Source organism: Schistocerca cancellata, chromosome 5, assembly GCF_023864275.1.
Source record: "Schistocerca cancellata isolate TAMUIC-IGC-003103 chromosome 5, iqSchCanc2.1, whole genome shotgun sequence".
NCBI classification, from domain to species: domain Eukaryota; kingdom Metazoa; phylum Arthropoda; class Insecta; order Orthoptera; family Acrididae; genus Schistocerca; species Schistocerca cancellata.
The window spans coordinates 624,217,840-624,241,605 of record NC_064630.1 but is presented as its reverse complement, the minus strand read 5'-3'; the positions used below and the strand labels follow the sequence as shown (position 1 = coordinate 624,241,605).

General features: G+C 38.3%; 1 protein-coding gene across 1 annotated transcript in view; it reads left to right on the top strand.

Annotated features, from left to right (window-relative positions):
* LOC126188725 (protein eyes shut-like) overlaps nt 1-23,766 on the top strand; it is a 290,275-nt gene that overhangs the window by 123,969 nt on the left and 142,540 nt on the right. Inside the window, 3 exon segments of the mRNA XM_049930332.1 lie at nt 1,050-2,031; nt 8,268-8,585; nt 12,503-12,523. Coding sequence (XP_049786289.1) covers nt 1,050-2,031; nt 8,268-8,585; nt 12,503-12,523 — 1,321 coding nt within the window.

The following is a 23,766-nucleotide window of genomic DNA, read 5'->3' as shown; positions in this document are numbered from 1 at the left end:
ATGCTTGAATAATATATTTCCATAAAGATTGTGATTGGGCTGGATTCCCTTGTTGTCTGCCTGCTTGTCATTATGTCTATTTATCAGGTGCTGTAATCTTTTTAAGAAATACCAAATACAAGGTCCACCCCTTTGGTCGATATCAGAAAAATTTATTGTGATTTGCTTTAAATGTAAAGGCTGTTCCTATAGCTGCACAGGCTTAAGTGCAGGGCTCAGCACAGTTGAATAGTGAAGTAAGTATGCAAAACTTGCCTACAGTAGTCACCAACAGTAAGTGTGAGATGATGCTATGTTGAGGCACTCCTGTCTGCTACCAGCTGTTGACCTGGAGTGTGCTTTCACTCCTTGATTCTTGACATCCTAGCACAAATGATACCACCAAGCCATTGGCTGCCTGGCCATCTTTCCCCTAGGTGAACCTTTTACTGAATTATATGCTCTTTTCTTTGGCCAGTTTAATGCCATTTTTTCAAGTTCCTAACCTGGATACCCACCCTCCCACCACCCTTGGTCCTTCTTGTAAAATAGTTGAAAGCACTGTCCACTTGTCTGAGGTCAGTTAATTTGTTATCATTCATAATCAGCTCTGTATTACAGGGATTAACTGATCTTACAATTCTTTCCCTTTCTGTATTTTCCCAGGTTCCTTTACTTTTATTTTGGAATTATGCATTATTATTATTAAAAACTTGTCTCAGTATTTGCTTATATGTTCTAAAGTAGATAATAAAATTGGTACTAGTATTTTGCTTAGAGTGCTCATACAATCTCCTCTCATTTATTGATGGTATAAGTGAATGAAATTATGAAATATGAGTTTAATGTTAAAAAAATTTCTGACTTGAGATTTATGCTCATTTTTGTGAAACAAAAGGTTAATTTTAAATTGAATGAGTGATGTATAAGGCTCAATATTAATAGTTATACTTACTTACTTCATATTATGAACAACCTTTGCAAATATGTGAAACTTTATCTTTCCCAAATTCCTGCTTTGAGAAGGTAACCATATTCTATAGCTTAATTGTTTGTTTATTTATTAACAGGTGCCTGAATGGTGGTACGTGCCTAGATGGTATTGATAATTTCACTTGCTCTTGTCCACCCAATCTTACTGGAAGAATCTGTGAGTGCCTTATAATTTCACCTGGGCATTTGAATTGCTCATTCATATTGCCATCAACAAGTGAATTTCCTACACAAACTGCAACTGTGGCTTCAACTGAATATTTGACTTCAGCATTTTCTTCTGACAGAACTGTACCTAAATCTACCACACTTGCTGAAGGAAAGGTTTCTCGCACTACAGCTCCAACATTCACAGAGACAGTATTACCTTCCTCATCTACTTTTTCATTTATGGCAGGCACTAGTTCAACTCATCCACCTTCTGAACCAATATCTTCATATTTTACATCATCAAGTGAAACAGTGGTGCCAGATACTGAACTGAGTACAACTACTGCAAAACATATGTTTACAGATGTTACAGTGTACCAAGAAAAGTCTTCCAAAATTACACCACAGACTGAAAGTTCAACATTGACAAGTACTGAAATGTTAGGAACAAATATTACAACTGAGAAATTAAAACCAGTAAGTGTTCAGACATTGACTGTACCTTCATATACTGAAATGGTTAGTGAAATAACAACACTGCCTTCAGTTGAAGAGAAGTCAACTTTAATACCACCAGATTATTATACAATGGGACCATTTACAACAGAAAAAGTAACACTGCCACCTCCTTCAGGAGAAACAGATGAAACAAAGAGCATATCTCTCACTTCTGTAGGTGTAGAAACATTCAGTGATGGTATATTTACAGTACTGCAAACTGTGAAGACTACTGCTCCAACTTCAGATATAAGTGCTTTAGATACAACAGAATTGGAATATACCACTGCCACTCAAGTTATTCCATCTGCTGAGACAGAAGTGTACACATCAACTGCAAAAATACCAGACTGCTCCATTACTCCTTGTCTCCATGGAGGAACTTGTACATATTTTGAAGGTGGGAGTCAGGTATGTATAAGTCTCTTTTCTTGATTTGGAGTAGCATAAGTATCTTAAATATATACTTTTTATGATGTAGCACAAAAATACAAGATATGTGATGATAAAGAAAAATTAGTTTTAGCATGAAATAACAGACATGCCTCAACTGTAATACTCTCTGGACAGAAATTAAAGAGAAATTTAGCCATTGTGTACTCAGCACCAGTTATTCACCCTAAAGTTAGCTTGGAAAGCACTGCTTTTAACTATGCCTAGCTGGTGTTGTAAATAAGGTATATGAAAAAAGTAATGAGACTGACACACTACTAGAAATCTGGCAGTGCTGTGTTGAATGCCGACAATGGAATATCGGAATTTAGAGCTAATTTATACTGTCAAGTTTTATGGTAAGTTTGGGGAATCCATGAGTGTGACCTCTGAAAAGCTGAAACAGGCCTATGGGAATATTCCTCATCACAAGCACAAGTTTTTCACTGGCATAAATCATTTTTGGAAGGCTGGGAACATGTTGAAGGTGAACGTCACACAGGGGGACCTTCAGGTTCAATACTGACGAAAATGTTAAATGTGTGCATGCTGTTGTGAGAGTGCTCCTCCAGGACAAGATGTCATCCAAGTGTTTTACAAAGGTATCCATGAATGACTCAGGAAAAGGGTGAACTGAGTGAGACTGGACATTGCAGAGAAGCGGATGCTGCATCATGACAATGACCCATGTCACATGGCCACTTCCATCATGGAACTTTTGACATAAAAAGGCATTCCTGTTGTTCCACAGCCTCCCTATTGAACTGACTTGAGTCGTCGTGACTTTTTCCTGTTCCCAAAATTGAAAAATGTCTTAAAAGGATGTCATTTTGGGACTCTGGAGAACAATCAAAATAATGTGACTGACATGTTAATGGCCCTATCAGTTAAAGTCTTTCAGTGCTGCTACCAAGAATGAGAGTTCTGCTGGCATATAGCTACTGAAGGGAACTACTTTGAAGGGGCCAGTATTGTTGCTTGAAAAAAATAAAAACATTTTAAAAAAAAAATCAGTCTTGTTACTTTTCTCACACAACTCGTATCTTTTATCATTTGGCAATTTTTTAAAGTGCTGCACAGAAGAGGACGAAAAATTTGGAAATACTGTACTGCTAATTGTTGTGCTATGTATAATTTAATTTGCAACATTATTGAAGCTAGATTTGTTTCCTTTGTCATATTTTAATGTCAAAATGTCTTTCTTACTTCTCTGTTGGTATATTTACCATTGAAAATATAAGAATAACAAATAATACAAAAACTCTTGTTGACAATGTTCTTTCTAATGTAGAATCTACAAAAGTAGAAATGAAAAGCAGATTTAGGGATTTTAAAGCACAGTGTTCTTGTGCTTAAAATTCCTCCCGTGCTATTGAAAGAAACAAATACCTAAATTTTTCTGCACGAGACTTTGAAGATTTTTTAAAAATCATCTGAGTAATGGGTCCTGGTCAGAACTGCTGTCAATAACAAATGCTTGTGATGCTTGTAATGCCTTTTCTTAAATCTTCATGGGACTAAGTTCTCATATGAAAACATTCACACATCCATAGCGTACTGAATATGTTAGGAATAACAAGATGCTAGATTAAAATATAATTACCAAGATAAAAGTTATGAAAAATGGTAGCCTTATAAGACAGTCTGATGTATTGGATATTGTGAAAGTAGAAACAGAGAAGAATATGAGGATCAGGAAATCCGTCTCAAAAATACAGAAAACAATTTATCCTTCCGACATTAAGAAAATTATACATTCTCTCAAAAATAAAAAGTCATCAGCTATTGATGGAATTTCCAATAGAGTACTATAGACTTGTTCCCATATAGTAAGTCCTGTATTACTCGAAATATGTAATGCATCACTAACTCAAGTCATCTTTCCAGAGAGATTGAAATATGCCATTGTTAAACCCCTCTATAAGAAAGGTGGTGATAGAGCAGATCTCAATAACTAGTGACTCTTGACATTATTTTCCAAAATTTTTGAGGTAATGTATTCTGGAATAGTATTCCATATGAGCAACAACAGTATTCTCAGTAAATCACAGTTTGTATTTCATTGAAGTTGTTCATCTGAGAAAGCCGTTCACAAGGTCACTCACCAATTTGACAAGCGTTAAATAAAAAAAAATACCATCGGTTGATATTATCAGCAACCTTTCCAAGACATTTGATTGTGAATCACAATATTCTTGTAGATAAAATGAGGTTTTATAGAATGATGGTCTAACCAACCAATGAATAATGTATTATTTATCCAAAAGAATGCAGAAAGTTGTTCTTAGTGTTCCAACCAATGGGATTAGGAGAGATTGTTTTGACAGGGAAGTAATCATGAATGGGGTTCACAAAGGCTGAACCTTGGACCTTTTATTGTTTCTCATACATCTAAATGATCTTCTGTGTAACATATAAGCAGAATTATTTTTTATGGGTGACATTATGTTATAATTAATCCAAGCACACATACAGAAGGAGCATACATACAGAAAGAGAAAGAATTAAAATTATCATTGACTGGTTTTCTGCAGTCCCTCTGGAAATATGACAAGTGTCTCACTGTTGCCTTTATGGGCCAAAATTACCCTCCAAACCTTGTCCAGAAACATATCTCCCATGCCTTGTCTCTCCGGTTACATACCAGATCGCACATACTCACTCTCTGGCTACAAAGAAGCACATCTCTCATGACTCAGTATTGCCCAGGACTGAAGCAACTGAATCACATTCTCCAACAGGGTTTTGACTGAATGGCCACTGCCAAACTGTGGCTGAGAGACAGCTGAGCGACACAGTTATTGAACATGTTGCCCAACATGATGTGCTTAATTGAATAAGTTTTACAGCCTGTACCATCTGGATTCTTCCCACCAACACCAGCTTTCCTTAATTGTTCAATATATCCTTCATTCCTGTAAAACCCCTTGGCCTCAGCCTTCACTATCCCCTGTCCTCACACCTACCCTCCCATTCCCTGCTCCCACTCCAGCACTACACACACATATCCCACCAGCACAACTACTAGTCTTGTCTCCTTCTCTATGGCTCTCCTCTCTCCACTTTCTTCCCTCCTCAAACTCCCCCTTCCCTCCTCCACAGAACAACCTTCCATCACTGCACTTAGCAACCTTCTCCTGTCCCCACCATGTCCCTGCACACTCATACAGGTAGCACAGCATCTTCCCCCAACCCTACCCTGCCATCCCTCCCTGTCCTCACCCTATGCTTCCTCCTTAAACCCAACACCCACACCAGTGTATTGGTGCACACATCAGACGCAGTTACAGTCAGGCCTTAGTGCCCATAGTGGCCATGTGTGTGTGGGATTTGCACTTGTGTGAATGTGCGTTTGTTTTCTTTTTTTGGAAGCTTTTTTTGTGTTCAAAAGCTTAATTATTTTAGCAGTTTCTTTCATTGTGCCTGTCTGTGACTTTGTTGCTTCCTCTATGTGTTGAGTTGCACTCTGTCCTTTCCATATTGTTGTTAACCCCTAGAAAGAATATAGTTTCAGGGAATTGTACAGATTCTTCTTCTGAATACTTCAGTCCACAATGTATAAACTAAAGTTTTGTGTTTAACAATAAATTTTACAATTTTTAAAGTATAAGAAACAGTGTTACAAATTTGTTTATATTCATTAGATTGGTTGTGAATTACCTGAGACTATGTGCCTGACATACTTACAAATCAGTTTTCGTAAAGATGAAGAACTCATCTACAAAATAAAATGAATTTTCAGTTAAAATTCTTTTTAGTTGGTTTGATAATTTTAATGTCTAAAGGAACAGATACCATCTTCATATAGATACGGCATACCGGCCAATGATCTTCTTCAGTGTGGATACACTCACATTGCTCAAACTCTTACGGGAATTGGTAGATTGACTGCTGCGAGTAATAAGTATAGTGGACAGGGGCACTACAACTGTAGTGCGTGGACAGTAAGTTGGAAATGTGGGTCTCCCAGGGAGCATGTCAGAGATAAGACCCTGCAGTTGCACTACCCTCTGTGTCCTCGATGGCTCTGTTTGCTGGAGCATCTGCCTTGTAAGCAGAAAATCCTGGGTTTGAGTCCCCGTCGGCACACACATTTTCTACTGTCCCCATTGATATTTATCGATGCCTGTAAGCAGCTAATTGTGTGGATTTCATTGTAATTTCATTCTTCAAGAGCTGCACAATCACCAATGGTATCTGTTCTTTCAGACATGTCCGAAGAAACAGATACCGTCTTCATATCTGTCACCTTTATGGTGAGTAGCACTCTATATTTTCCTTATATTATTGATATTCCAATCTGGAGTTTCTATTGTTTGATACATTGTTCCCTGTTGCTCATATACAATTTTATCAACTCGTAGCCTGTTCCTGTAATAACCGAAGTTGCACAACTTGTCAAGTAACATGGAGATATTGACACAGTCAAACGCCTTTTCAGGATCAAAGAATACACCAGTAACATATGCCTTGTCTCTCTGGCAGTAATTGTTTTGCCTATTAACTCTACTGTGGTTGCTAAAGTTAACTTATTTTTCATAAAGCCATTCTGATTCTAAAATACTGCAAAAACTGCAAATATGCACCGATAAAACTAACAGAATGTTTATCCCTCTCTCCTTTTCTTCTTGTCTTCTGTTCTAACTGTGCCACTCATTTACTAATGTAACATGTCATACTAGTATTTGGTTGCATATCATTTTTTTTGACTCTGTATTGTCCCTGAATCATCTCTTCATAGACCTGCAATCCAATCAGTGATCCTCAGTTGATAGTATTACTTCTTCATTAATTATTAGTAGGAACCTCTACATTTCATAAAACTTGCTCCCCAGATGTTAACTATGACGAGATTTAGATGTTGCTAAGCAGTTGCTGATCTGGGTATTATTGAGTTTCAGTTGAACACAATCTGTTAATATTAATTAGTGTTCAAAATTCTTTGCCCTCTTTAGCTTTTTGTAGCATTTCAGCTCACTTAACCACTCTTGCATCAACACAATGAATGCAATACAAATAGCTAATGAAACTTCAGTCATCAATTAATCATTTATTCCCTTTTTTTTTGCACCCACCAAGAAAGTTTGATTTGTCTTCTGTGTCAGTGACATCTTTCTTTCTTGTCTTATTTCTTTGCTTTCAAAATTAATTCTTCATTTGATTAGATGCTCTTCAGAATTATTTCAGGTCCTGTCAAGTCATCATGTGTGACGGAATGCCTGGGCTTCAGGGAAGCCTCTTTAATGTATGATAGAATATTTAAACTTATCTCTCTTTGACTAACTTTTGACCCGTGTGCTTCGCTAAGCCCACCAGACTTCTAACATTCAGTAACTGTAACTCAGACATAGATTTTATAGCAAACTTTGCCTCTGAAAGAACCGTTGAGCTTATAGTGTACTCCAAACTGCAATTCAATGGTAAGTCTTCACATACTTAAATTTACTAAGCAAAATGTGATGCCTGCCAGTGCTGCTTCATCATGGTCACCTACAGTATTCTGTCTATACAATATCCATAGCTGAACACTGTCTACTTGGGATTCCGTGATAGTCTTGGAGATGCTAGATATGTACACCTGTCTGTCACTGCTATCTTGGCCATGCAATGTCAAATCTCCATCACCCAGAGATCTCTAGAACATCATCCAAACATACTATCAGTAGTAGTTGTTCTAATATGAAATCATCCTACATTTAATTGTTAAAAATGACTTTTAATGTAATTTCTTCAAGCCACCCTCGATAACACATTACTCTGACATAGGAGGTGGCATTTGCATTGTAGTTTATAGCTGCAAATTCTCACCCTCATGGTATATTCCGTGTGTTTTATTGTATGTGTATATACATGTATTATTATTTACATGACTATTTCCTTACAATGAATTTACATAAATTTTTCATGTGCAGTTGGAGAAAGATATTCAGTATTTGTTATCCACAGGTGCATAAATAAATAAACAAAATAAAAATAAATCTTATATTTTTCCTTCCGTTCCTGTTAACATCTTACTTTAACAACACTTCATAAGAAGACTATGTTGTAACATAAAGTGTTCTCATAAACTGCACAGATTTTTGCTGTTATTTTGTAAAACTATTCAATTTACTATTCAGAATGATTCAAATTTTTCAATTTTTAATATAAGGTAATGAAAGTATGGTATAATAAAATAAATGTGATTTAACATTGAGCTTTTTCTCATGTTTCAGTGCAAATGTAAGTCTGAGTGGACTGGGCCTCTATGTGAAGTGTACACAGGAAATGATACAGTTGCATTCAGAGAGCATTCATTCGTTACACACCACCTTATTGAAAAAACAGGTGCCAAAATTGAAGTCCAGGCACGAACACTAGTGCTGAGTGGTATTCTGCTGCATGCTCAACTCACATCAAATGTTTATATGGCTGTTTACATTGAAGATGGATTACTCAATTTCCAGTTCTCTTGTGGAGTTCAAACCATGCTTTTCACAGAAGTCCGAAGTCTGGTTAACAATGGATATGATTTAAAAGTGCAAGCAATGTGAGTAAAATAATTAGTTCAGAGACGTCTGTACTATGGAACAATGAAGGTACAATTATATAACGTTCAACATTTTATTTTTGCAAAAAGTAGAATACTTTCATACAGAATACAACATGGGTCAAGAATAAGGTTAGAAGTTTCTTGAAACACAATGATCTGTGCAATTTTTGGTGTGTTGAATCACACACATAGTACATAATGACGTAACCAAAAATATAAAAATAACTGTCAGGTTAGAAAATAAATGGAAAAGTCCTCCTTTATGGCTTTATAGGCCATCAGTTAGTCATTTTGAACTATATGTGCAGAGAGTTGACAACCTAATCCACTCAGTCAAACACTTACTACTTCCACACAAGTTAGAGAGGTATGGGATTGTGGACAGGGTATTGCTGTGGTTCAAATCTTATTTGTCACAAAGAAAACAGAGAGTTATTCTAAATTCAAATGGGAAAAAATCATTCTTGGATTGGGAACACTTTTCTACAGGGGTCACACAGGGCTCAATTTTAGGACCTTATCATTTTCAGCTGTACATAAATGATTTACCTTTAAACATTGATGTTCAGTCCCTTTTATTCACAGATGACACCTTGGTTTTAATTGAAAATGGCAGTTTAGAAAAAAATTCATGATACTGTGGAAAATATAATGGGAGACATAGAATTATGGTTTCAGCACAATGAATTAAAACTCAATGTCGCAAAAATACAATTAGTGCAGTTCAGTGATAAAACATCACCAGCATCTATCATAAAAATAGTGCACGGAGATCAGGAAAGGACTGAAGCAAGTTGTGTAAAATTTCTAGGTCTAAACCTTGAAAAAAATTTAAATTGGAAGGCACATGTAGACTTCTTAGCAAACTAACTAAACAGCCTAGCTTATGCGATGAATGTCTTATCTGGTTCCACCCTTATGGACACCAGGTAGATAGTCTGCCACAGCTACTTTGAGAATATTCAATATGGAATAATTTTCTGGGGAAACTCAACGAACAGCCTGAGATTACTTACATTTCAAAAGAGAAACATAAGAAACATGTGTTTAGTCCAAAAACATCAAGTCACCCATTATGTAAAAAATTAAAAATACTAACCACTCCTTCTGTGTACATCTATGAAATTTTTATTTTTATATATAAAAATCAAAACTCACTTGACAGTTCTCATTTAAATCACAATTACAGTACTCGTCACAGAGACACAGCTTCAAACTTTTCTCTCAAAAGTTAAGACTTTACACTCAAACACCATTGTACATGGGATTAAAAATTTCCAATAAATTAAATAACATAAATCTTTTAATATGGAGTTTGACCCACTAAACAGATTGGTATTTAATACACTAGTGGAAAAATGTTAATATTCAATTAAAGAATTCATGCTGACAGTTTGGCAATTTGAAAAGGAAAGAAACAATACAGATTATGTATTGTGTAATAAATTGTTAATATATTGTATAAATTGTTTTGCAAGCTGCAAAATGACCATAAGTGTTATACAAGTTCTTGTTAAATTGTTCATGTGTAAAAATGCAGAAATGCCTGCTGAAGTATGTTAATTATTGTAACCTTATTATTATTTTTTTTAAGTAATCTGTCTCCAGTACAAAAGTCTTTGATTTGTAACTATACGTTATGAGATGAATAAACTACATTCTAACACATTCTACTCTCCCAGGACAAGTAACCTGCAATGCCGTATTTGAACAATAGCTCATAAGGTTCATATTTGTATAGGCTGTGGCAGATGAAATCATTCTTGTCTCCTAAAATTGTTTGGATTGTTCACGATAAATTCAAACTGTGTGCTGGACTGGGACTTGAACTGAGAACCTTGCATTTCATCATGTGCAGTGATCTTACTGGCTGAGTTTTGACCTTCCCACAGAGCTTCACTTCTGCAACTATCTCTCTTCTACTTTCCAAACTTCACAGGAGTTTTCCTGTATATCTTGCTGGAAGAAAATATATTGTAGAGAAATTGTCTTGCCACAGCCTAGGGTTTGTTCCCAGAATGAATTGCACTCTGCAGTGGAATGTACACTGTTTTGTAATTTTCTGATGGATTAAAACCATATAACGTGCTGGGATTCAGACTTGGAACCTAACCTTTTAAGACTGAAGCCTTTAGTGACTGATGTATCCAGCTACAGCTCTTAACTCACCTTCACAGTTTGAATTTTGCCAGTACCTGTGTTCTACTTGTCGAGCTCCTCTGAAGCTCTGTTGCAAACATTACTGGACTACCAATTGTGGATGAAGTGATGATGTGAAGAATTGATGTAGCCACAGCGTAGGGGGCACACAGTTTTAATCTACTAAGAAGATTCAAAACAGGGCACATTCTGGTGGGGAGTGAAATATTATGTAATTCTGGAGTGGTCAGATAGCTTGTTAAGTTTAATCTGAACCCCTCTCCCCCAATACATCACTTTATGTGTCTTCATGCAGAAATAATTATTTAGCAATGATAATTGCATTACATTTTAGCTTGTTGTATGCAGAGAATTTAATTTCATCTGTAGAATAAACAAGGGAATAGAATGAGGTGGTTTGCATTTGTGACCAAGAATTTTGTTTTACCACCCAAGAACACACAATTGAGAGCTTCAGCTGTTGATCTCCATTTAGAATCAAAGAAAGTTAGAATGTTGTTCTGGCTGCATGCCTTGACTGCAGTAATTTCTTATTATTAGCTGTATAGATGTTATGGTTATGTCCTGACAAAATCAGAGATGATTGTGTCCACCCTGTTCTGCCACTTGGAGTTCCTTGATGCCTGCCTCACGATGTATCCTGTCAAGTGATCACTTCCTTTAATCAAGTTGTGCTTTAAATTTCGTTTTCCCAATTTGATTTAGCACCTCATTAGTTCATTGATCTACCCATCTAATCTTCAGCATTCTTCTGTAGCAGTGTATTTCAAAAGCTTCTATTCTTTTCATATCTGAACTGCTTATCATCCACATTTCACTTCTGCACTCCGTTCTAAGCTACACTCAATATAAATACTTATTAATACTTTAGTTTACATTAGATGTTAACAAATTTCTCTTTCACAGAAATTCTTTCCTTGCTATAGCCAATCTGCGTTTTATACCCTTTTATACCCTCAATGTACTGTGGCCATTGTTAGTTACTTTGCCCTCTAGATAAGAAAATTCATAAGAGAAAAAATAAGCAACTGCAAGAATTCCAAAAGCTCTGATGGGAAGCCAGTATTGAGCAGAAAAGAATAGGATGAAAGGTGGATGGAATATGTAGAACAGCTATGTAAGGGAAGAAAATGTGAAGACAATACCATGAAGATGGAAGAGAAAGTGTATGAAAATGAGAAAGGAGATGTGATACTTTGAGAAAAAACTGACAGAGTATTGTAAGACCTCATTCAAAACAGGCACCTGGAGTAAACATCAACTCAGAATATAAGACAGGTGATATACCCTAAGACATTAGAGAAGAATGTAATAATTCAAATACAAAAGCAAACACATGCTGGCAGATGTGAGCATTACCAAACCATCAGTTTAGTAAGTCATGACAGTAAAATTGTAATACAAACTATCTAAGATGGATGATACAGCTGGAAGATTAGTTTGAGCTCCAGATAAATGTACAAACATGTAAAGCAGTACCAAACCAACAGCTTATCACAAAATAAAGGCAACCTCTTTGAAAGCAATTATAGATATAGAAATTGATTAGAATACTCTCTTTGGAATTTTGAAGCTATCGAGAATAAATACAGGGACTGGAACTTTATTTTTGACTTCTACGTGTATCAAACTGGAGTCCTAAGAACTGAAGGATATGGAAAGGAGGCAGTAATTGAGAAAGGAGCAAGGCAGGGTTGTAGTCTGTTCTCCATGTTACTCATTTTGTACACTGAGCAAGCAGTAAATTAAACTAAGGAGAAATTTGGAAAGGACATTAAGGTTCAGGAAGGAAAAATAAAATCTGTAAGGTGTGCTGATGATGTTCTAATTCTCTTAGAGATTTATTTATTTTATTATGAATTCCATTGACCCCAATAGCATTAGAGTTACTGGGATATGGACTGAGTGGGAGATTTTTGCAATATTTACAGTCATGATTTTTTTTATAAAATTTGTGGTAATGGATACAGTAGAGGAGTCCTGTACTGTACCGTAGTGTACTGTACTGTTGTAGATCCACAGAATCAATAAATAAGTAAGTTAAATCCTGACAAGATTATGATGGACAACTGCTTACAGTAGATGACATCAACCGGTGAATGCTAAACATTTCTTTAAATATTTCAGACCAGTCAATAATGATACCCTAGAAATTTTCAACTTTTACTTGCAGCAGATCAGCCAGAGCCCTTTATGTACGTAACATGTATGTATGTATGTATGTATGTAACATGTATGTATGTACGTATGATGTATCTGTATCACTAATTGAGTAGAATGAATTTTTCAACAGGTGTTATTTCAGTTTGCTCTTGGAGTTACAGGTTTTAAAAGAAAGACTTTTGATGTCTGTAGGTGAAGCATTCAAAACTTCCATGCCTGAGTTGTTAACCCTTTCTGCGCATGGGTTTCTGTGTAAGTGCTATTTGAACATCATATTGTGCCAATGATATGCTCAGTTGGATTTGGAAAGAGAGCATTTTTAATACTGAAACATGTAAGGGAGAAGATATTCTAAGTTGTTATTGTAAACATGTGTAGTTTCCTGAATAGATTCCTGTAAGAACATCTCGAAAGAACACCATTCATGACGCACACATACCAGTGAAAAGATGCTCTTATCGAAGCACAAAAGTCCAATAAGCTCCTGTTTATTAGAAGACTCTGACTGAAAAATGGGGTACCAGCTGCCTCATTCTACCTTCCTCAGTACCTTTAAAAATGTTCCCAAAAGTTTCAGCATGCGAACATATTAGCTCTCTTTTTAATGTGCCACTCACATCTCACTCCCACAAGCTCCCCTAACTGTAATTCACTCACACCCACTAGTTCATTGCTGTGTCACTCAGACCCATCCATTCTCATCCACTCGATCTCATTGCCATTATGTCTTTGTGTCTGTCTAATTGTTACTGTCTTCATTCTGTCCTTCTAATATTCTATGGGCTCTCCCTTTTGCTTCCTCTTACTACTACTATTGCATTCATTCCATCCCACTGCTGATGTTTCTTTCCACTGTCACTGTCTGTCTCTTACTCACTGCCATTGTCATAGACTTTGGCTCTTACACAATTCCACTGTCTCCTTCTCTTTGTTGCTTACCTATTGGCACTGTCTCCTTCACTCTTTTCCTAGCACTGTTCTGTCTCTGTGTCCCCTTTCTTTCTCTCACATGGTCATTGTTTCCTTCACTCTTTCTATACCCCAACCATTGTCTACTCTTCCACTGCCACCATCTCTTTCTCTCTCAGCATAAAAATTCATGAGTATGATTGCATGCCAAAGTTTTGGGAATTTTTTTAAATATGTGAGGAAGGTAGAATGAGGCAACTGGTACCCTACTTTTCAGTCACAGTCTTTTAATAAACAGGAGCATATTTGCCATTTTTGTGCTCTAATAGGAGCATTTTATGATTGATTCATTTCTTTTTTGTGCCACATCAGGACATGTTACTCAATTTGAAGGGGGAGGGGGGGGGAGGGAGGGGAACTTTATAGGTCAGTAAAATTTTGAAAGTTCACATATGTGAAATTGAATCACTTTGTAAACTATGTTTCACCTCATAATGGATTTTACGTGCTTATTTTACATGTACAAGTAGGGTACGTTGAAATTCAGCATCTCATAAACAGATAAAGATACCAAGAAAATTTTCAAGTTGTTTGAGTTTGAGATTTAGGAATACATAGTAAAAATTACAGCCATTTGCAGTGCTTACCATTGTTGAAATCTGTGGCTCAGTTTTGGTACACAAAAATTAGGTTTTTGATGGTTTCTCGATAATGGATAAAGATTTTTGAAAATGAGAAGATGCTACTTCTAGATAAACGCTTAGAGAATATACCATTAAAATTTGAGCAAATTGCTGTGGTTATTTATTATTTAGATTTTTTTCTCACTCCAAATTTTACATGTCCATTTTACATTACAGTAAGATGACATGTCTGTTGGATATACAATTGGTCCCTAGCCAAAGGGCTATCCAAAACACTTGACCCTACCTTTCTCCCACCAACAGAATCTGAGGTATGAGCCCTGGAAAAGTCCTGTTCTTATATTTGGCACACATTAAGTAGTGAATGCTGTACCATGCATGACTGTAACTCTCTTCTGAATGCCAAATTTTGTTTTTTTTGCTGTGAGTTGATTACTCCAAAGGATGATGCTATAAGATAATAATGTATGGAAATATTCAATGTAAACAGTTCTGATAGCATCCTTACATGTATGTAGATGATGCAATTACACACAAGGCAAAAGTTGCAGAATGAAGTCGTTTCGTCAGATGTAGGTTATGACAGGACCAATTTAATAAGCTATCAGTATACACTCTCAAAAACTGAACAGAATGAAGTTTCTGTATTTAATGTCCATTACATTTTATATTTATGTTCTCGCGTTCTTTCTGTGTCCCATGAAAGTGCACTTAATGATTTTTTTTTACTTTCAGAGAGACTCTATTACAGCTGAACAATCAAATACATTGTGAGCAGAGACTTACAGGTTTTTCCCAGCTGTTTTCCCCACTAGGAGAGAAGTATAGTCAGCAAAGAGGATGAATTTCCTCACTGCAGTGGGAAAGTCATTTACAAATATAAGAAACAGCAAGGATTTCTGCACTAAGTTTTGTGCCACTCTGGTGTTGACTGTGTCCCACTTAGATGAAGCTAGAATTCCATTCCTGTCTGTAATTACCAAAACAGGATTCTGTTTTATTTAGCAGAATTACTTGATTAATACAGTCAAAAGTCTTGGATAGTTCACAGTTTGCTATTAGGAGACAGCAGAATTTGATTGGTGAAGGTGGAGATAATAATTTATTGATAGGCCTCGCCAAAAATCAAATTGACGTTGATTGAGAATGTTGTGACTGTTCAGGTGATTGACTGTTCTCCTGGAGACCAATTTGTGTAGGACCTTTGAAAAACTTATTAGCAAGGATATTGAATGGTAGTTTGCCACATTGGGTGCTCACCCTTCTTGAAAAATGATTTCACATATGCATATTTTAACCACAGTTGTAGAATGCTATGATGTAGGGAGTTGTTAAATATTTGACACATGACTGCATTTATATAGTCCTGAAAGGGGTGAACTAATTTTGATCTCACCATGTGTGATGGGAGCTCTGCAGCTATCAAAAAATGTGTACTGCAGACTATGTCAGTTCCCTTGCAATCACTGTTTTTTATTATATTTCCACCATGACTTTTTTCTATATCAGACACGCATTTACTTTCTTCCCACTCTCCCGTGTTACAACTTGCTCGATGGTTTCTGCTTTTTTGTTGAAGTTGTCAATTTCATATGTGATGTCTGTAGTTTTTGGGTTTTTTAATGACTGTTTTTAAATTATTAAAGTACAATCTATGGTCTCCTTTTCTATGGGATGATCAGATATCCTTAGTGATTCATATAACTTTCTTTTTGTTCTACAGAAATTCTGATCCCTCTAGTAGTACAGGGTTATGCTTTTGTAGCTTGGAGATTATTTCTTACTTCATTTTCTTAAATACAGCTTCAAACAATTACATAAACTCACTAGAAAATAGAATAATTTTATCTTGAACACTCCTTTACATACATAAAGGGCTCCAGCTGATCTGCTGCAAGTAAAAGTTGAAAATTTCTAACGTATCATTATTGACTGGCCTGAAATATTTAAAGAAATGTTTAGCATTCACAGGTTGATGTCATTTACTGTAAGCAGTTGTCCATCATTATCTTATCAGGATTTAACTTATTTATTGGTACTGTGGATCTAGGACAGTACAGTGTATAAAAGATATGCCCACCTAGAATGCCATGCAGTGATTTCAGCTGATTTGACCAACTACATGGCATTTTTTACAATTGGCCCTGTCTTTTATGTGGTAGTAAATGCCTTTAACATGACTGGAATAGGTGGTTGAGGGAGGATGTATGAGACAGTTCTCACTCTTAGGTTATTTACAGAGATGTGAGTCATGGGGCGCAGGGTTGGGAGCAAGGGTGGGATAGAGACAGGCAAGGATATTGTTAGATATAGTGGGTGATTGAATACTTTTGTGGGAGGGGTGGGGAGGATAGTTCACATTTCAGGATATGACAAAAGGTAGTCAAAATCCTGGTGGATAATGTGATTCAGTTGCTCCTGTCCTGTGTGGTACGTAGTTGCAAGAGGAGGGCTCCTTTTTGGGCCAGAAAGTGGGTATGTGTGAGGAAGTAGGTGAATTGAGGGTCAAGGCATGCAGGATAAGTTTCTGTACAAGGTTGAGAAGATAATTCCAGACTGTGAAGGCCTCAGCAAGGACTTCAGCATATTTTGAGAGGGACTTCTTGTCATTGCAAATGCGACAGCTATGGGTGGTAGGCTGAATGGAAGGGCTTCTTGATCTGCAACAAGTGGTGGTTGTCCAGATGGAGATATTGTTGATGGTTGGTAGATTTGATGTGGATGGAGGTATACATGATGCCATCTGTGAGGCAGAGGTCAACATTAAAGAAGGTGAACTGTTGGGATGAGGAGGACCAGGCAAAGCAAATTATCAAGAAATTGTTGAGGTACTGGAGGAATGTGGATAGGGTGTCATTACCCCTGATTCAGATCATGAAGATATCAGGTTTGGGATTCTGTGTGGATAGGAAGGAGTCCTCTATACAACTCATGAGTAGGTTGGCATAGCCTGGTGCCATGTGGAAGCCCATAACTGTACCACAGATTTGTTTGTATGTGATGCCTTCAAAGGAGAAGTAATTATGGATGAGAATGCAGATAATCATGGGAGCTGGGAAGGAGGTTGTATGTTTAGATGAAGTTGGGTGTTGGGAAAGATAGTGTACAATGGCAGCAATCTTATGATCACTGGGGATGTTAGTGTAGAGGAAGATGGCTTCAACAGTGATGAGCAGGGCACTGAGTGATAGAGGGACAGTAAAGTTGGAGAGTCTGTAGATGAACTGGTTGATGTCTTTTAGATAGTTGGGTATATTATGGATAATAGGCTGAAGGTGTTGATCCACAAGTTGGAGATTCTCTTGTTAAGGTGCAGTACTCAGCCACAATAGTGCATCCTGGGTGGATATGTTGGCAGGTAGGATTATAAGACAATGACCAGCTTTAAGGTGATGTCTTGCAGTTCTTCCTGCAGATGTGAGGCTGTTTTCTGTGTTGAGGCATTTGGAGCATAATTTGAGAACAAGGTTTGAGGTTCATAAATTCTGGATAATTATCAGGGTATGATTTGGGGGGAGTGTGATTTACATTGTGGTTAAATGAAGGAATAAATGAAATTGGTGGGTTTCAGTATTGTTTTTGGGTAAATCTGACTAATAGGGTTGAGGGCAGAAAATTGTTTCCACTATGGAAACCAGGTAAAGGAGAGGAGGTCTATAATAAGATCAGCATGACAATTTGGGAGTAGGGCAAAAGTTGAGGCCTTTGGGAAGGACTAATACTTCTGGGGGACTGAGGATTGAAGAGGACTGGTTCATAACTGTGTTGAGGGTCAGTTTAGCCTTTGGATTCTTCAGGGGTTGAGGGTGGGGGGAGTTTCTGAGGGAGTGACAGATATAGTAGGTCTACATGGCAGGATTTGATGGCTATGATGGAGGCTCTTGTGGTAGTGGTGGATAATGGTAGTTCAAGGTGGGAATGTGAAGTGAATAAATTGGACAGTTTTTTGAGGTGGCATTGTAAATGCTGCTGTGGTTGCTAGAAGGCAAGGGTTTCAGTCTGGCAGGTCAGATGTAGAAATTTGGAGTTACAGAGCAGGAGGATCTTATGGATGGAGTGGGGATAGTGCAAGAGATCTTGGGTCCGGTTATGTGGTTCTGCAGAACTAGGTTGGTGAGAGCTATGGACTGACAGAACTTGAAGAGCTAGAGGCTGTTGTGGGAGGGAAGGCAGAGCCTGAAATGGGTGATTTGATGGTCAGGCTATTGGAAAGGGGGTTCCATGAACTAGACAACAGTGCAGGAACAGTATGTGGATCTGGGATCAACCTACAGGCAGGCAAAATTTATGTGGTGATTCAGATGAAATTAGCCGGGGTTCATGGTAGATGATGAAAAACATATAAAAATACATGGAAATGTGTTAACAACTTACAATCTCAGAAATGGCAAAATGACATGAAGTATGGAAAAACAACCAAGATGTAAATGAAATAAGTTGGTTGTGATAACGGGATGAGATATAGTGAAAATAGAAATAAAAGTAAAGTATGTCAGTTGTGTTAGGGTATAGGTCAGTGGGTGGATATGAGTGGCAAGAGTGGGCAGCTGATGTTTTCACTGGACAAGATCAGTTTGATATGTGCATGAATGTGATGGACAGCAGCAGGTTTGGGAGGGGCAAGGGGTTGGGGGGGGGGGGCAGATACCTGTTAGATTCCCTTATCCTATCACCCTTTATATATTTATATGCAGCATCAGGAGACTGTTTTTGTGTTCCCATGTTAACCCAACAGGTTTATCAATTATGACTGAAGTGAACATGGGATCATAAAGATAGAAAAGAGGATGTATCCGGATATGCCATCATACAGGTGAATGGCAGCTCAAAATAAGCACCACACCATAGATGAAGGCCAGTTAGGGCAGACATTCACTTGGGCTTCAATGGTACCTGTTGTAGTAATCAAACGCACCATGGCAGCCATGGACCACATGAACATTATTCTGGACTGCCTGCATCCCTTAATGATTGATATCTTTCAAAACGATAACTGACCACTTTGCAAGACCACAGTCATGCTTCAGTGGTTTGAGGACCATGAAAGTGAATTCATATTGATGTCTAGGCTACCAAATCTGCCTGATCAGAACCTTATAGAAAACTTCAGGGATGCTATCTGGTGTGAGCTTTCACATCTCTCTTTAGAACCAAAACTATGTTTTCGTTTACCAATAACATTTTGGAATGCCTTGATATGAAGACATCACCAGTGGGCATATTTTGCGATCTGTCTAAGGCCTTTGAATGTGTCAATCATAGAACACTTATAGAGAAAGCATGCCACTATGCAATTCCAAGGTCAAATGCGCAAGTGGCTCAGATCCTACCTACAGGGCAGACAACAGAAAATAGTGTTAGATGGTAACAATACACACATAGGAGGGATAGAGTCTGACTGGGCAACAGTGAGTTATGGAGTTCTCCAGGGCTCTGTCCTTGGTCCCCTGCTATTTCTCATATACACTCCTGGAAATTGAAATAAGAACAGCATGAATTCATTGTCCCAGGAAGGGGAAACTTTATTGACACATTCCTGGGGTCAGATACATCACATGATCACACTGACAGAACCACAGGCACATAGACACAGGCAACAGAGCATGCACAATGTCGGCACTAGTACAGTGTATATCCACCTTTCACAGCAATGCAGGCTGCTATTCTCCCATGGAGACGATCGTAGAGATGCTGGATGTAGTCCTGTGGAACAGCTTGCCATGCCATTTCCACCTGGCGCCTCAGTTGGACCAGCGTTCGTGCTGGACGTGCAGACCGTGTGAGACGACGCTTCATCCAGTCCCAAACATGCTCAATGGGGGACAGATCCGGAGATCTTGCTGGCCAGGGTAGTTGACTTACACCTTCTAGAGCACGTTGGGTGGCACGGGATACATGCGGACGTGCATTGTCCTGTTGGAACAGCAAGTTCCCTTGCCGGTCTAGGAATGGTAGAACGATGGGTTCGATGACGGTTTGGATGTACCGTGCACTATTCAGTGTCCCCTCGACGATCACCAGTGGTGTACGGCCAGTGTAGGAGATCGCTCCCCACACCATGATGCCGGGTGTTGGCCCTGTGTGCCTCGGTCGTATGCAGTCCTGATTGTGGCGCTCACCTGCACGGCGCCAAACACGCATATGACCATCATTGGCACCAAGGCAGAAGCGACTCTCATCGCTGAAGACGACACGTCTCCATTTGTCCCTCCATTCACGCCTGTCGCGACACCACTGGAGGCGGGCTGCACGATGTTGGGGCGTGAGCGGAAGACGGCCTAACGGTGTGCGGGACCGTAGCCCAGCTTCATGGAGACGGTTGCGAATGGTCCTCGCCGATACCCCAGGAGCAACAGTGTCCCTAATTTGCTGGGAGGTGGCGGTGCGGTCCCCTACGGCACTGCGTAGGATCCTACGGTCTTGGCGTGTATCCGTGTGTCGCTGCGGTCCGGTCCCAGGTCGACGGGCACGTGCACCTTCCGCCGACCACTGGCGACAACATCGATGTACTGTGGAGACCTCACGCCCCACGTGTTGAGCAATTCGGCGGTACGTCCACCCGGCCTCCCACATGCCCACTATACGCCCTCGCTCAAAGTCCGTCAACTGCACATACGGTTCACGTCCACGCTGTCGCGGCATGCTACCAGTGTTAAAGACTGCGATGGAGCTCCGTATGCCACGGCAAACTGGCTGACACTGATGGCGGCGGTGCACAAATGCTGCGCAGCTAGCGCCATTCGACAGCCAACACCGCGGTTCCTGGTGTGTCCGCTGTGCCGTGCGTGTGATCATTGCTTGTACAGCCCTCTCGCAGTGTCCGGAGCAAGTATGGTGGGTCTGACACACTGGTGTCAATGTGTTCTTTTTTCCATTTCCAGGAGTGTATATCAGTGACCTACCTTTGTTCTAAAACAAATCAACAATACACACATAGGAGGGGTAGAGTCTGACTGGGGAACAGTGAGTTATGGAATTCTCCAGGGTTCTGTCCTTGGTCCCCTGCTATTTCTCATATATATCAGTGACCTACCTTTGTTCTAAAACAAATCAAACAACTTAACAATGTTTGCAGATGACACAAATATTTTAATAGACAATAACACATCCCCTGACCTAGAATTAAATGCCAACCAGTTACTTGAGGACATTCTGAATTGGTTCACAGTAAATACTTTATTAATAAACCTCAGCAAAACCAATTACTTTAATTTCCATTCTGGTCACAAAAGCCCACAGGAGATAAACATTGCACATGAGAGCCAGCAGTTACAGAGGGTAGATTGTATGAAATTCTTGGGCATACATATAGATACCAGGCTTAACTGGGAACACCACATCGACCAAACCATGAAAAGGCTTAGTTCAGCAACATTTGGCATCTGGATAATTGCCAAAATTGGAGACATCAGTGTTTCAAAATCTGCTTACTTTGGCTGCTTCCATTCACTTATGTGTTATGGAATAATCTTCTGAGGCAATTCACCACTGTTGAGAAAAGTCTTAAAAATTTATCTCATATTATTGTGTAGTCCTGATTCACTGTATCTTCCTGCTTTAATTAGATTATTGGTGATCTGTAAGTCAAGAAGATGGTCACATTTACTCTGTAAAAATTGTTTGGATAAGATCTGAAAATTGCATCTTAACCTGTGTTAGTGGGTGTAATTAGAACTTACTGACTGTGTTATGTTATTATTGTCTTCAATTTTTATTCTTAATCCCTTTTTATTGTCTCGATGGAAACAGATGTCATAATGAATTAAATGTTTTGACTTGTTCCACATCCATGAGTTACCACGCAAAAATGGAGCTATGGAATATGTATTGCAATAAATAAATAAACCCATCAAACCACTGGTCCATAACTTGTGGGAATTGCTTGACCTGTGCATGGACATAGGGTGTCATACCTTGAGAAACCTATTAAGGACTTGTCAGATCCATACCACAAGAATCGCTGCTACACTGAGTTCCATAAACGGACCAACACACTGTTAACTAGGTGTCATAATATTTTGCTCATCAGTGTACCTCTCCTTGTGGCTGAACTTTTTCATTACTCATTAAAAAGTCATGGTTCTTACAACTCTTTATCTTCTCTGTCTTTTGTCCAAAGAACAAATCCTAGGTTGTAAACATTTTTATTATCTTTATTTGATGTCAGTTTTGTTCTGCAGCACTCCTTTCTTAAGAATGAAGCAATCATCTAACCTAAATATGGTTTCAGCACTATAATGGCTTACTACACATGATTGTGTTTGATATGACATGGTCTTCCTATGATGTTTGAGTTGTCTTTCATATACTTTTACAGTGGAATTTTCAATTAAAAAAATAATTCATACCATTGTGAAACTTAGCTTTGCCATATAGCATTGGTAGATGTGAAGTCATAATGGGAGCTAGGAGAAACCTCAGGATTGAACTTTGAATTTGTACCTTGATAATTACATTGTGATTCATAAGTTATTACTTGTACAGTCCCAATCAACCAACACCTTTCACATCTAGGAATATGCAAGTGAGGAGATAGCACTCTGAGGCAACAGTGTCATCATAATCGACAATATCGGGATAATATCTTGGAACTAGGACAATCAGTAATAATATATGATAATGAAAAAGACTAGAAAATTTGGAACAGCTGACAATTTAGACAGAAAGTAATTGAATGTAAATTCATGAATGATAAGAAAAAATAAAAACACAAGGTGTACATAAAGACTGGGAACACGTTCAAATATTTATTGCGCAAGAATCAAACATTGTACAGAGATCATACATATGTCATTTTGAAAAGAAACCCTGAAATTTTTTTATGTATACAGCCACAGCATAGTTTGGTAATTTGCCGATAGTCAGCGCTAGTCGCAAACATGGCAAGTTCAGGTGTGGAGCAAGCTTTCTGTGTGTTGGAGTTCAACAAAAACACCAGGTCTTACTCTGTGTGACTTTTTTCTGTGGGGACACATTAAAGATCTGGTGTATGTACCGCCTCTACCCCATGATGTAGCAGAGCTCCAGGAGAGAATACAGGAAGCGACTGCCACAGTCAACGATGCCATGCTGGAACAGTTATGGCAAGAATTCAATTACCATATTGACATCTTCCCGATCACTCATGGTTTGCATATCGAATGTTCGAAAAAAAAAAAAAACTTTCCGAGTTTCTCTTCAAAATGCAATATGTATGACATCTGTACAGTGTTTAGTTCTTGTGCAATAAATAATTGAAAGTGTTCCAGGACTTTATGTACCCCCTGCATAATATCATTTTGAGAACTTAAATCTTGCACAAAATAA